Source organism: Kogia breviceps, chromosome 7 (genome assembly GCF_026419965.1).
Source record: "Kogia breviceps isolate mKogBre1 chromosome 7, mKogBre1 haplotype 1, whole genome shotgun sequence".
NCBI classification, from domain to species: domain Eukaryota; kingdom Metazoa; phylum Chordata; class Mammalia; order Artiodactyla; family Physeteridae; genus Kogia; species Kogia breviceps.
Genome location: NC_081316.1, coordinates 48,365,983 through 48,381,655, shown reverse-complemented (window position 1 = coordinate 48,381,655; position 15,673 = coordinate 48,365,983). Strand labels below are relative to the sequence as shown.

The window sequence follows — 15,673 nt, the reverse complement described above, 5'->3', positions numbered from 1 at the left end:
AGGGAATTTGAGTCTCCATGAACTCCCTTGGACTGTGCATCCACCAACATTCTATGCTCACAGGACTTAAACACTTTTTGTGAATGGGAAGCAAGGAGTGGTGGTGGACATGCACATAGACCCTCTCTCCTCTGATCCTAAGCATGTTCCATTGTCCTATCCATCTTAAAAGTTCAACTATAAAGTTAAGAATTTTAAAAAATATTTATTTTATTTATTTAGTTGTCTGTGCCAGGTCTTCGTTACAGCACATGGGGTCTTCATTGTGGCATGCAGGCTCTTAGTTATGGTATGCGGGATCTAGTTCCCTGACCAGGGATTGAACCTGGGCCTCCTGCATTGGGAGCGTGCAGTCTTAACCACTGGACCACCAGGGAAGTCCCTAAAGTTAAGAATTTAAAGATGGTGGCAATGGAGCATAAACCACGTGCTATTCTGAGCACATGGTCCTGTGTAACTTCACTAGTTGCACATCCATGAAGCCAGCCGTGTCCCAGAACCTTATGAGTCTGGAATGTCATAAGTGTTCAATAAAAAAAACTAAGGCTGAACTGGTAACCATTGTATGCTAGGTACTTGGAAGACAAATATGAGAAATACAGTCCTATCTTCAAAGAGATCACAGTCTAAGGGACAGAAACAAAGCAAACAGATGACCACAGGTATACTGAGTGCTATATGGTTGCTCTATACAAACTTTCTCTTATCGTGAGCTAAATTGTATCATTCCCTCACCAGTTAATGGCAAGGTATAATGTGATGAGTTCTGGGTTTACAGTGGGCTAGATTTGGTTTTGAATTCTGTTTCTGCCACTTAATAGCTGAGTGATCTGGAGTAAATAATATATTCTCTCTGGCCTATTTCCTCTTATAAAATGAGAAAGATAATATGTCATTGTGTGAGGTTTTGAAGGAATGTCTGTAAAGTGTCTAACATACTGTCTGGTTTACAGAATGCAGTTTGTCAATAGTTATTGGCCATACTTGGTCTACCCCTTTAGGCATTGCTTCTGCAGCTCCATTTATCCTTCTCCCTCCTATCTTCCATTCTTCCCTTCTCTAGACCCTACTTCTGGGCCACTGACTCCCAGCAGTGGAATCTGGAGAGTGAATGTTGTTTGCCTCCATGTGGCCCAAACCTGTCCTCCTAGAGCCACTCTGGATTTGTATTAGAACTTTTCTAACCCTTTTCTCTCATCCAACTCCAACCTCCTCTTCCCTATCTCTCACTCACACAGAAACACTCTTATACACACTACCAGGCTGCCTTCTGGGCTTTTGGCTTGCATTTCTAAACCCCTTATTCAGGCTGTAGCCTCCTAGGGTAGGAATTTGTTTCTGTTTTGGTGGGGAAAGAAAATAAAAACCTGACCTTTGAAAGATAGTAAAGGGTGTAAAATTAGTGATGCAGGAGATATAGATGGGCCCCAGGCTGAGCAGCTGAAATCTGTCCTGTGTGGACAGCTACTCCAAGATAAGATAATACCAGGAGCTGAGAGGAGCTGAATCCCACCCAGAAAAAAGATAAAGAGACCACATATTTCTCATTCTCAACATCAAGGAGATCTTCCCAACTATACAGGTGCAGAAAGGCTGGGGGTGTGGGGAAGGGAGGGGGCACCACCCCATAGTAGGTGATGTCAACCTTCCCATAGGTCTCTGCATTAAGAGATGTGCGCACATACAGAGGAGAACCCTGAGTTATACCAAATACGGACTCAGAGCCAGGCAAAGCAAGACATTGGCCAGAGGAAACCTGCAAGAAATGCCCCATATAAGTGATTTAAACTACCATGAAAACACAACTCTCTTAGTCCACCCATGTGTGTCTATTCACACGTACTTTTTTCCCTCCTAATAAACACTTCACTTGTTTCACTAATTTCCATCTTTGTTGAAATTAATTTTTACAAATAAGACAAGCCAGGAGCCTTGTCACTAGCCACTGGCCCTCGTGGTATAATGGCTAGGATTTGAAGGGATTATCATAACCCTTGTGACTCAACCCCCACCTAGGGAAAACAATTCCAAGAAGCATCTGGTTACACCCTTCCGAGAAAAACCACAAAACACGAAAATGTAAATTAGGCATCCTATAGCTAACCAATCAAGGAACTAGAGCCCAGTTCCCACTCCAGTCCGTCCGGAACAAACAAACCAATCAGAAAAAAACCCTCGATATATCCACACTTTGCATAATGAAAAAATAAAACCTACAAAATGTGTGTAATTCCGCTTTTAGGGGTTCCTTTTCGGCCTCCTGCGTGAGGACCAAGGAACCCCGGTGCACCGGCTCGTAATAAACCTCTTGCGTGTTGCAACGACTCTCGACTCTTGGCGGTTCTTGGGCGAGCTGGGATCCCTCGGAGACCTTTCAGGTCTAACATTTGGGGGCTCGTCCGGGATCCCCACTCGCCCCCGGGTCACAAGAACATCGGGAGTCGGAGGTATCAGGTAGGCCTAAATGTCTGTCTGTCTTCTGTCCTCTGTAAGCCGCCATCAGAAAGAAGCCGTGCGAACCGGCTCGCTGTGAAATCTGTATTGGACTCCTGGCTAGGCAGACGTGCCAATAGCTGGTGTCCACGGACCCTGGGGGACGCCCTGGTGGTCCATCTGGAAGGAGAGACAAATTTTGTCTCCCCTTCACCCGGTCCTGGCAGGATATACAAACTGCCATCTGAATCTGAGTTGGTTTCAGTTTTAAAACGAGCTCGCGGCGGCAATATTAATGTGTGTCTTCTGAAATTTTATTGTTCTCCTGTGCTCTATCTTTCTCCTGACGGACGATAATGGGACAAACTATGACGACTCCTCTCTCTCTCACCCTAAGTCACTGGACCGAAGTTAGGGCTAGGGCCCACAACCTTTCGGTAGAAGTAAGGAAAGGGAGATGGCAAATGCTGTGTACCTCTGAGTGGCCTACATTTCAGACAGGGTGGCCACCCGAGGGATCCTTTCTGTTAGATCAGGTCAGGCTAGTCAAGTCTAGGGTCTTTAACACAGGACCCCACGGACACCCAGACCAGATACCATATATACTGGTCTGGGAAGATCTGGTTCTCTCCCCGCCTCCGTGGGTCCGGCCCTTTGTTCCCTCAACAGGCATGTCTGCATGCGCACCAGCACGGTCGGAAGTACTGGCCCTGAAAAAAGCCCCAGACACCGAGAAGTCATCTGCAGCCCCGGACCCACCAAAGGCGATATATCCAGACCTGCAGTCCGATCTGCTTCTCCTCGATCCCCCACCACCACCTTACCCTCCAGCCCTAGACCCCATACCGCCTCCCGATCCCCCAGCTCCACAACCCTCCGCACCAATAGGGCCACCTGTTGTGGCGGGGGGGGGGGGGTCCCTCGGCGGGCACCAGAAGCCAGAGGGCTATTTCCCCGGATTCTACCGCTCTACCCCTTAGAGAATATGCCCCCCCCAATAACCATGGGAATAGGCCCCTCCAATACTGGTCCTTTTCCTCTGCAGATCTTTATAACTGGAAGATGCATAACCCTACTTTCTCTGAAAATCCACAGGCTCTCACTGCTTTAATAGAGTCTCTTGTCTTCTCCCACCAACCCACCTGGGACGATTGTCAACAGCTCCTCCAAACTCTCCTCACAACTGAGGAGAGGCAACGGGTTCTCTTGGAGGCTAGAAAGAATGTGTTAGGCGCCAATGGGCAACCTACCCAGTTGCCTAACGAGATTGATGCTGGTTTTCCACTCGTGAGGCCGAATTGGGACTTCAATACCCCAGAAGGTAAGGAGCACCTGAAGATGTATCGCCAGGCTCTGGTGGCGGGTCTCCAGGGAGCGGCCAGGCGCCCCACGAATTTGGCCAAGGTAAGAGAGGTAACTCAAGGGCCCCAGGAGTCGCCAACCGTGTTCCTAGAACTCTTGATGGAGGCTTTTAGACGGTTCACTCCTTCTGATCCAACTTCTGAGGAACATAAGGCCACCATAGCAATGGCCTTTATTGACCAGGCGGCCCCTGACATTAGAAAGAAGTTACAAAGGCTGGATGGCCTACAAGGTTTCTCACTTCAGGACTTAGTAAAAGAGGCAGATAAAGTATATAATAAGAGGGAAACAGAAGAGGAAAGGGAAGAAAGAAAGCAGAAGGAGCAAGAGGCCCGTGAATTAAGGCGGGACAAGCGGCAACAGAGAAATTTGAGTAAGATACTGGCCACTGTAGTCAGAGGAAGAAATATTAGAGACAGGAATAGACAGGAAGGGCGGACAATGGATAAAAGGCGACCATTAGACGAGGATCAATGTGCTTACTGTAAAGAAAAAGGTCACTGGGTAAGAGAATGCCCTAAAAAGAAGAACGGGGGAAAACCAACCAGAGACAAAATTTTAACCCTGGAAGAGGAAGATTAGGGAAGTCAGGGCTCGGACCCTCTCCCCGAGCCCAGGGTAACTCTTAAAGTGGAGGGGGAACCCGTCCAGTTCTTGGTAGACACCGGAGCTCAGTACTCAGTCCTCCTCCACCCAAAAGGCCCCCTCTCAACTAAAAGGTCATGGGTCCAGGGGGCTACAGGAAATAAGCAGTACTCATGGACCACACGAAGGACAGTAGACCTTGGGGTGGGACAAGTAACCCACTCATTCTTGGTCATACCTGAGTGCCCATACCCTCTGCTAGGCAGGGAATTACTCTCTAAGGTGGGGGCCCAAATCCACTTTCAACCAGAAGGGCCCACCATAACTGACAACCAAGGGAGATTACTCCAAATTTTGACTATGAAGCTGGAAGATGAACATAGGTTATATGAAGTGCCCTCGCCTCCACAAGTTGATATGCAGGATTGGGTGACCAGGTTTCCACAGGCTTGGGCAGAAACTGCTGGTATGGGAATGGCAAAATATCGCCCCCCCGTGGTGGTAGAACTCAAAGCAACCACCACCCCGGTGACAGTCTGCCAGTACCCTATGAGCAAAGAAGCCCGGGATGGCATTCGTCCTCACATACAAAGGTTGCTGGAATTACGGATCCTGGTAAGGTGCCAATCTGCATGGAATACCCCTCTTTTACCAGTTAAAAAGCCAGGAACTAATGATTACCGGCTGGTACAAGACCTACGTGAGGTGAATAAGCGGGTGGCGGACCTCCACCCCATGGTGCCCAACCCCTACAATCTCTTAAGTACTCTTCCACCTCAGCACACTTGGTACACTGTTTTGGATCTTAAAGATGCTTTCTTCTGCCTGAGACTCTCCTCTCTCAGCCAGCCCTACTTTGCATTCGAGTGGAAGGATCCAGCTTCTGGGATGTCAGGCCAGCTGACCTGGACTCACCTGCCACAAGGATTCAAGAACTCCCCCACCATTTTCGACGAGGCTCTCCACCAGGATTTGGCATCTTATAGAGAATCCAATCCTCAGGTAACTCTACTTCAATATGTTGATGACATTCTTTTAGCTGCTGAGACCCAAGAAGACTGCATCAGGGGAACTGAGAGGCTGTTAATAGAACTTGAGACATTGGGATATCGGGCTTCAGCAAAGAAAGCACAAATATGTCAACGACAGGTCAGTTACCTGGGGTACTTGTTAAAAGGAGGACAGAGATGGCTCTCGGAAAGCAGGAAAGACACCGTTGCCCAGATACCGGCCCCCAAGAGTCCCAAACAGGTTAGGGAATTTTTGGGGATGGCCGGATTCTGTAGGCTATGGATTCCAGGGTTTGCTGAATTAGCAGCCCCTTTGTATCCCCTGACCAAGAACGGCATCCCTTTCGCTTGGGGTGATAAAGAACAACGGGCTTTTGACCAAATTAAACGAGCCCTACTATCAGCCCCGGCTTTGGGGCTACCAGATGTAACTAAGCCTTTCCATCTGTACGTGGCCGAGAATAAAGGTATCGCAAAGGGAGTACTAACTCAGAAACTGGGCCCCTGGAATCGCCCGGTTGCGTACCTATCAAAGAAATTGGATCCTGTGGCAGCAGGATGGCCCGCCTGCTTAAAAATAATCGCCGCCGTGGCCGCTTTGGTCAAAGATGCTGACAAATTGACTTTGGGACAGAACTTAACGATAACAGCCCCCCATCCATTAGAAAGTGTGATTCGTCAGCCACTCGACAGGTGGCTAACAAATGCCAGAATGACTCACTACCAAGCCCTGCTGTTAAATTCAGACCGTATTAAGTTTACATCAGCCACAGGACTTAACCCGGCCACCTTGCTGCCTGACCCCGACCTGGAAGGCACCACCGTCATCCATGATTGTCAGGAAGTACTGGCTGCAGCACACGGTAGCAGGCCAGACTTGATGGATCAGCCTCTCCCCGATGCCAACATTACCTGGTTTACCGATAGAAGCAGTTTCCTAGAAGAAGGTAAGCGTCGGGCGGGAGCAGCTGTGGTAGATGGGAAAGAGGTCATCTGGGCAGCCGCATTACCGCAAGGGACATCGGCCCAGCGGGCTGAACAAATTGCCATGACCAGGGCATTGGAACTAGCAGAAAACAAAAAGGTAAACATCTATATGGACAGTAGGTACGCATTTGCTACCGCCCACGTCCACGGGGCCATCTACCAACAAAGAGGGTTGCTCACCTCGGCGGGCAAAGAAATTAAAAACAAAGAAGAAATAGTGGCCCTGCTAGCTGCCCTCATGCTCCCCACTAAAGTCAGCATCATTCATTGCCCCGGGCACCAGAAGGACAATACCCCGGTGACAAGGGGCAACAACATGGCAGATAGGGTGGCACGAGAAGTGGCGCTAGGGGAAATCGTACTAGAACTATTGGACAAGAGTCCTGGGGAACCAAATGACAGGGGAATAACCACCCCAGCCATAACCAAAGAAACATTGTCTCCTCAACAAGCAAAATCCATGCTACAACAGATTCACAGATGGACACACTTGGGAACCAAAAAGATGGTATCCTTACTACACAAGACAGGTTATGATACCCCTGGACTAACCAAATTAACTGAACAGATTGCACGGGAGTGCATTCCATGCCAACAGGTAAACTCCCATAAAGGAAAACTTGAGAGCGGGAAAAGGCTCAGAGGAGACCGCCCAGGAGCCTATTGGGAGGTCGACTTCACTGAAATACGCCCTGGAAGGTATGGTAACAGGTATCTCCTAGTTTTCATAGATACCTTCTCAGCTACTGTGGTAGCCAAGAAGATCTTAGAAGAAATTTTCCCCTGGTTCGGGGCACCAAAGGTAATAGGGTCCGATAATGGTCCTGCCTTCGTCGCCCAGGTAAGTCAGGGTGTGGCCAAATACCTGGGGACTGATTGGAAGTTACATTGTGCCTATAGACCCCAGAGTTCAGGACAGGTAGAAAGAATGAATAGAACTCTAAAAGAGACCCTAACTAAATTGTCCATAGAGACTGGCGGTACAGATTGGACGGTGCTCCTTCCCTTAGCCCTGTTCAGGGCTAGAAATACCCCCTCCCGCTATCATCTCACTCCATTTGAAATACTATACGGGGCCCCACCTCCCCTTCTCACGCTAGGGGAAAGAATAAGTCTTGACTGCCAGAATAACACTGACTTATATGCTAGGCTGTTGGGACTCCAGTTGGTCCAAAAGGAGGTGTGGTCCCAGCTGGCAGAGGCTTACCCACCCGGAACACCAGCAGAGGCTCATCCCTTCCAAGTCGGAGATTCCGTGTACGTCCGTCGGCACCGAACCCAGACACTAGAGCCTCGGTGGAAAGGACCATACATCGTCCTGCTCACCACCCCCACGGCTATAAAGGTAGACCGCATCGCTGCTTGGATTCACGCCTCACACGTAAAAGCTGCACCAGCGTCTGCATCATCATCGGAATGGCGGGCCCAAAAGACCAGCAACCCGCTCAAGCTCAAGCTCCTGTGATCATCAGACTCATAACTCTGACTTTGTTACCCCTACTGGCTGTGAGTAACTTTAGTCCTCACCTGCCCCAGCGCTTAACCTGGCAGGTAATTTCCCAAACTGGAGATATAATATGGTCTGTTAGCCATACCGCTGCCCCTTGGACCTGGTGGCCAGACCTCTTCCCCGACGTTTGTAAATTAGCCATAGGAGCCCCTTATTGGGATCTAGAAGAACATTACGATCAAAACACTGTCCCTTCCGTGACCTTAAACAGGGGCGACTACTCCGGGATAGGTTGTCATAACTCATATCGAAGAAGCAGGCTCAGGGCCCTCCCCTTTTATGTATGCCCTGGGTTCCATCGTCACCGATCCCTGAATTATGGATGTGGGGGAACAGAAAGTTTCTATTGCCAAAGCTGGGGATGTGAAACCACAGGGGACACCTACTGGAAACCCACCTCTAGCTGGGACTTTATCAAGGTAATGGCCAATTACACTCATCATGAAGATCCCCGAACTGTTGTGCCCGAATGTTCAAACTGGTGCCATCCCCTTAAAATTTCTTTTAGTGAACCGGGGAAGAAAAACAAAAACTGGATAAGTGGCCATTCATGGGGTATCAGGTTTTATAAAGATGGGTATGATGATGGGTTGCTAATGACCATCAAGTTAAAGATCGAAACCCCTACTCCCGTTCCCATGGGCCCCAATCCTGAGATTGGGCACTCTCTGCTACCCTTGGCCCCCCCCACAATGCTACCAGGGATAAAAAAACCAGACTTCTAGACCAAGAGAAATAATAATCAAACCCAAAACCCCCCGGGACCGAATGCTCTCGTTGGTCCAGGCGGCTTTTGGGGTCCTAAATGCCACAAATCCAGAGGCTACCAAATCATGTTGGCTTTGCTATGCTGCTCCTCCCCCTTATTATGATGCTATAGGATATAGTTCTAATTTTAGTAATGTCAACTCTCCAGATCAATGTCGATGGAAACCAGAAGGAAATAGTAAATTGACCCTGTCTTCAGTATCAGGAAACGGTACATGAGTAGGAACGCCTCCCCCCGCCCCACCCCGTCCCATTGACATCTCTGTACCAATTCAAGCCTCCCACAGGGCTCAGGATATCTCCTCCCTCCTCAGGATGGATGGTGGGCATGTAGCACAAGACTGACCCCTTGCATTTCTCTAGAGGTCCTCAATGCTTCAACCGACTTTTGTGTGTTAGTCCAGCTGGTCCCCAGACTCATCTATCATTCGGATTCATCCTTTCTAGACGAATATGAAGGCAAAAGGAGATTTAAGAGAGAGCCCGTAACCCTCACCCTGGCTGTACTCCTAGGACTAGGAATGGCAGACGGGGTAGGAACAGGTGCAACAGCCCTCATCCAACAACCTCACTACTGTGCTAACTTAAGACAGGCTGTAGATATCGACCTCCGGGCATTAGAAGGTTCCATAACTCAGTTAAAAGAATGACTCACCTCGCTCTCAGAAGTGGTAATGCAGAACAGGAGGGGACTAGACCTGCTGTTCCTTAAGGAAGGTGGACTATGTGCCGCACTAAAAGAAGAGTGCTGTTTTTATATTGATCATTCTGGGGCTATCACCAAAACTATGGACAGGCTTAGGGAGCGCCTGGACAAAAGGCAACAAGAAAGGGAAAATCAAAAAGGATGGTTCCAAGGTTTGATAAATCTCCCTGGCTTACTACTTTAATTTCCACCTTATTAGGACCCCTCATTATTTTGTTGCTGCTCTTAACTTTTGGACCATGCATTTTAAATCGCTTGATAGCCTTTATCAGGCAGCGTGTCAGCACAGTACAAGTGTTAATGCTAAGACAACAATATCAAAGCTTGCAGAAAGAAACTGAAATTTCATGATTGAAATTAGTTACAAAAGAAAAAGGGGGGAAATGAAGGGATTATCATAACCCTTGTGACTCAACCCCCACCTAGGGAAAACAATTCCAAGAAACATCTGGTTACACCCTTCCAAGAAAAACCACAAAACACGAAAATGTAAATTAGGCATCCGATAGCTAACCAATCAAGGAACTAGAGCCAAGTTCCCACTCCAGTCCGTCCGGAACAAACAAACCAATCAGAAAAAAACCCTCGATATATCCACACTTTGCATAATGAAAAAATAAAACCTATAAAATGTGTGTAATTCCGCTTTTAGGGGTTCCTCTTCAGCCTCCTGCGTGAGGACCAAGGAACCCCGGTGCACCGGCTCGTAATAAACCTCTTGCGTGTTGCAACGACTCTCGACTCTTGGCGGTTCTTGGGCGAGCTGGGATCCCTCGGAGACCGTTCAGGTCTAACAGATTCAGTGGTCTCACTGCCATGGCCTGACTTCACTGGGGAACGAGATCTTGCTTCAAGCCACTGCAGGCCAAGGCCACCTGAGATCATTAGGATTGTATTTAATTTAAACTTGAGTCTTTATTATTCCTACTATAAGTAGAAATATCTAGAGTGCTTTTATTATCTTCATTTTAAATAAACATGGTATTCACTGAGCAGATTTTTACATGTTCTTAATTAGTACTTGCTGGTTTCTCATAAAGAAAATATAAGATGATGGGCCTTCCCTCGTGGTCCAGTGGTTAAAGACTCAACGCTAACACTGTAGGGGGCACAGGTTCCACCCCTGGTCTGGGAACTAGGATTCTGCTTGCCTCACAGAGCGGCCAAAAAAAAAAAAAAAAGAAAAAGAAAAAGAAAGAAAGAAAATATAAGATGTCAACACTTGGAAAATCTAGGTGAAGCGTATATGAGATTATTTGTATGTATTTTCTGTCCATCTGAAATTATTTCAAAAAAGTTAAAATGACTCATTCCTAAACAATTAGAGCTTATTCAATTTGAAAATATATTTTCGGGAATTCCCTGGCCGTCCAATGGTTAGGACTCCGTGCTTCACTTTCACTGGCAAGGGCCAGGGTTTGATCCCTGGTCAGGGAACTAATATCCTGCAAGCCGCAGTGCACAGCCAAAAAAAGAAAATATATTTGAGATCATCTAAATATGATTATATAGGGTTTGGGGCCCATTATCAACACTTTATATTTTCTTTGGGAGACCAAATTACGCATATTAAGTAAATAAAGGGTAATAAAGTATTATTTGATAAAATACTAAAGAAATGTCAGGTCTTAAATGTATGTTTGTGGAGGATGTGTTATTTGATATTATCATCAAAATTAGAAATCCAGTATCTAAGAAAACTGAATCTTTGGAAAATTAAAAAAAAATTTTTTGGAAGAGTATTTCAAGTGATGTTGAAGGACTGTCTTTCACTTACTAAGTAATGGTATATCAGAGATTATTCACATTAATGAGGTATTTCATTAACAATTTTAATGAGAACTCCAAAAGTGTTCTTAGAAACAGCCTTAACAGTTGTGTCTTTATTCCTTGTTGTGATTGGCCTCTAGTGGGATTCCCCACCCACCTCATATTACTTTCGTTTGGTTGGGTTTTTTTGCCTGCATTTTATTTAACTCTCTGCTTGCACAGCTCATCACCTGTACACTTGAGGTAAGATACTAATCTCTGTGCATATATGTCTACTTATTGTAAAATAAATTTAGCATATATTTTTTAAAAATCAAATTATAATTGGTTAGGTTATCAGAATAATTGAACATTGAAGCTGTTTACCAAGAAAATATGTTTATTTGTAAATGAAATAATTTGAATTTCAAAAGCTAATAATTTGTAGAAGTTTCCATTTCTCTTAGTAATTTAAATTTTCTCTTGTAAAAGGGATAGTCTAGGAAACTTGTTTAACTTTTAGCCTAAATGTCAAATATAGAATAGAAAACACAAGTAAATGATCTATTATAGAATTACCTGAGAATCCTGTACTGTTATCTACAACCATTTAAACACTTATTCATAAACCTTAATAACTACCTTTGCTTCAGGATCTATATTCCTTAAATCAACCGTTAGAAAGCTGCATGTTAGGCTTCCCTGGTGGCGCTGTGGTTGAGAGTCCACCTGCCAGTGCAGGGGACACGGGTTCGTGTCCCGGTCTGGGAAGATCCCACATGCCTTGGAGCGGCTAGGTCCATGAGCCATGGCCGCTGAGCCTGCGCGTCCGGAGCCTGTGCACTGCAAAGCGAGAGGCCTGCATACTGAAAAAAAAAAAAAAAAAAAAAAAAAGCTGCAGATAACATGACTGAAGAAAATGAATCATGTGCCCTCTTGGTTTGGTATTCCTCTTGTCTATTTTAAATGTCAGCTATTTAAGGTATTAGTATTAAAAGACGTTACTTGGACATTTCTCACTTGGAATATTAAATAACAAGAAGTTATGGTTGCCTTTCTGTGAGGACAGACACCTAAATGCCCTTTTGCCCTCTTTATATAACTGAACTCTTTCATTTCCAGAGCAGCAGTTGTTCATGCTTGGTGCACTGCAATAATTAGCCTTCAATTGCTTTATTTTGTACATCCTCGTGAAACCTCAAAACTCAGATTGGGACTTGAGCGCATGGGCTGAGACTTGACCCCAGCCAAAACTCAGATTGGGACTTGAACACACTGTCCTTTAATTGAGATCACACACTCAGGACTTAACGAAGCTCAGGTTCTTTATGTCTCATCACAGAAAGAATTCAGTGAGACACAAACTGATAGGTAAGAAGTGGATTTTTTTAGAGAGACACACTCCATAGACAGAATGCGGTCCATCTCAAAAGGTGAGATGGCCTTGGGAGAAACATACTCCACAGAGTGTGGAACACCTCAGAAGGTGAGAGGCCCCAAAATATGGGGTAGTTAGTTTTTATGGACTGGGTAATTTCATAGGCTAACAAGTGGGAGGATTATTCAAGCTATTGGGGGAAGGGGCGGAGAATTCCAGGAATTGGGCCACTGCCCACTTTTGGCCTTTTATGGTCATGGCACCTGTGGGTGGGTCATTTAGATGCTAATGAATTACAATGAGTATATAATGAGGCTCAAGTTTTACTGGAAGTCTGCCATCTTGGACCTAGTTGGTTCTAACCAGTTTTTGTGTCCCCCAACAGCTATGTCATTCTTTTAAAGGTTGTGTCCTGCCCCCTTCCTGTTTCAGAAAGAAGATGTCTTGTGCTGAATATTCTTTTCATGTGCCAAGTCTAGAGGAGCTTGTTGGAGGTAAATGCAATACTGACTTTTAAAAATTATCCTAAGGAAAAAAATTTAAAAATAAAAACATTCTAACATCAGGTTTATACAATAGTACTTTCGATACAGAACTAATTTTCCTTTTCTGTATTTGTTCTGTACTGTTTTTCTTGAGAGAGTCCAAAACTCCGCCCCTCAAAAAAAATCTAAATTCACGATTTAAAGATTCTTGATGAGATACGAACTTTACAGAATGAAAATGAATATGGTAATCCACAATTTAAATATGTGTGGTGCCCAAAGAGTTGTACAAGATTGCTTTATTAACTTTTTTTTAACATCTTCATTGGAGTATAATTGCTTTACAGTGTTGTGTTAGTTTCTGCTGTATACCAACTGAATCAGCTATATGCAAACCAATATTCCCATATCCCCTCCCTCTTGCATCTCCCTCCCACCCTCCATATCCCACCCCTCTAGGTGCTCGCAAAGCACCAAGCTAATCTCCCTGTGCCATGCAGCTGCTTCCCACTAGCTGTCTATTTTACATCTGGTAGTGTATATATCTCAATCCTGCTGTTTTACTTCATCCCAGCTTACCCTTCCCCCTCCCCGTGTCCTCAAGTCTATTCTCTACATCTGCATCTTTATTCCTGTCCTGCCCCTAGGCTCTTCAGAACCATCTTTTTTTTTTTTAGATTCCATATATATGTGTTAGCATATGGTATTTGTTTTTCTCTTTCTGATTTACCTCACTCTGTATGACAGTCTCTAGGTACATCCACCTCACTACAAATACTCATTTCGTTTCTTTTTATGGCTGAGTAATATTCCATTGTATATATATGTGCCACATCTTCTTTATCCTTTCATCTGTCGATGGACACTTAGGTTGCCTCCATGTCCTGGCTATTGTAAATAGTGCTGCAGTGAACATTGTGGTACATGACTCTTTTTGAATTATAGTTTTGTCACGGTATATGCCCAGTAGTGGGATTGCTGGGTCATATGGTAGTTCTATTTTTAGTTTTTTAAGGAACCTCCATACTGTTCTCCATAGTGGCTGTATCAATTTACATTCCCACCACTAGTGCAAGAGGGTTTCCTTTTCTCCACACCCTCTCCAGCATTTATTGTTTGTAGATTTTTTGATGATGGCCATTCTGACTGGTGTGAGGTGATACCTCATTGTAGTTTTGATTTGCATTTCTCTAATGATTAGTGATGTTGAACATCCTTTCATGTGTTTGTTGGCAATCTGTATAACTTCTTTGGAGAAATGTCTGTTTAGGTCTTTTGCCCATTTTTGGATTGGGTTGTTTTTTTTTTTTTGATATTAAGCTGCATGAGCTGCTTGTATATTTTGGAGATTAATCTTTTGTCAATTACTTCGTTTGCAAATACTTTCTCCGATTCTGACTGTAGTCTTTTCTTCTTTTTTTATTGTTTCTTTTGCTTTGCAAAAGCTTATAACTTTCATTAGATCCCATTTGTTTATTTTTGTTTTTATTTCCATTTCTTTAGGAGGTGAGTCAAAAGGGATCTTGCTGTAATTTGTGTCATACAGTGTTCTGCCTATGTTTTCCTCTAAGAGTTTTATGCTGTCTGGCCTTACATTTAGGTCTCTAATCCATTTTGAATTTATTTTTGTGTATGGTGTTAGGGAGTGTTCTAATTTCATTCTTTTACATGTAGCTGTCCAGTTTTCCCAGCACCACTTATTGAAGAGACTGTCTTTTCTCCATTGTATATTCTTGCCTCCTTTATCAAAGATAAGGTGACCATATATGCATTGGTTTATCGCTGGGCTTTCTATCCAGTTCCATTGATCTATATTTCTGTTTTTCTCTCAGTATCATATTGTCTTGATTACTGTATCTTTGTAGTATAGTCTGAAGTCAAGGAGCATGATTCCGCCAGCTCTGTTTTTCTTTCTCAAGATTGCTTTGGCTATTCGGGGTCTTTTGTGTCTCCATACAAATTGTGAAATTTTTTGTTCTAGTTCTGTGAAAAATGCCAGTGGTAGTTTGATAGGGATTGCATTAAATCTGTATATTGCTTTGGGTAGTAGAGTCATTTTCACAAGTCATTTTCACAGTTGATTCTTCCAATCCAAGAACATGGTATATCTCTCCATCTATTTGTATCATCTTTCTTTTTTTTTTTTTGGTGGTGGTACACGGGCCTCTCACTGCTGTGGCCTCTCCCTTTGCGGAGCACAGGCTCCGGACGCGCAGGCTCAGCGGCCATGGCTCACGGGCCCAGCCGCTCCGCGGTATGTGGGGTCTTCCCAGACTGGGGCACGAACCCGTGTCCCCTGCATCCGCAGGCGGATTCTCAACCACTGCGCCACCAGGGAAGCCCTATTTGTATCATCTTTAATTTCTTCCATCAGTGTCTTATAATTTTCTGCATACAGGTCTTTTGTCTCCTTAGGTAGGTTTATTCCTAGATATTTTATTCTTTCTGTTGCAGTGGTGAATGGGAGTGTTTTCTTAATTTCTCTTTCAGGGTTTTCATCAGTAGTGTATGGGAATGAAAGAGATTTCTGTGCATTAATTTTCTATCCTGCTACTTTACCAGATTCATTGATTAGCTCTAGTAGTTTTCTGGTAGCATCTTTAGGATTCTCTATGTATAGTATCATGTCATCTGCAAACAGTGACAGTTTTACTTCTTCTTTTGTGATTTAGATTCCTTTTATTTCTTTTCTTCTCTGAT

At 44.7% G+C, this 15,673-nt stretch overlaps 1 protein-coding gene across 4 annotated transcripts in view; it reads left to right on the top strand.

The window, feature by feature from the left end:
• C7H11orf54 (chromosome 7 C11orf54 homolog) overlaps positions 1-15,673 on the top strand; it is a 37,981-nt gene that overhangs the window by 1,475 nt on the left and 20,833 nt on the right. For 2 of the 4 annotated variants that reach the window (XR_010841375.1, XM_059067969.2), the window contains exon 2: positions 12,921-12,982. The exons of 1 other annotated variant lie outside the window; for it this stretch is intronic. Coding sequence is in view for 1 of the 3 variants with exons in the window: in XM_059067969.2 (XP_058923952.1) it covers positions 12,928-12,982 (55 nt within the window). In the remaining 2 variants the exon portion in view is untranslated. Of the gene's footprint in view, positions 1-3,807; positions 3,838-12,920; positions 12,983-15,673 lie in introns of those variants that run through there. One more of the 4 variants, XR_010841376.1, reaches the window with a different exon arrangement.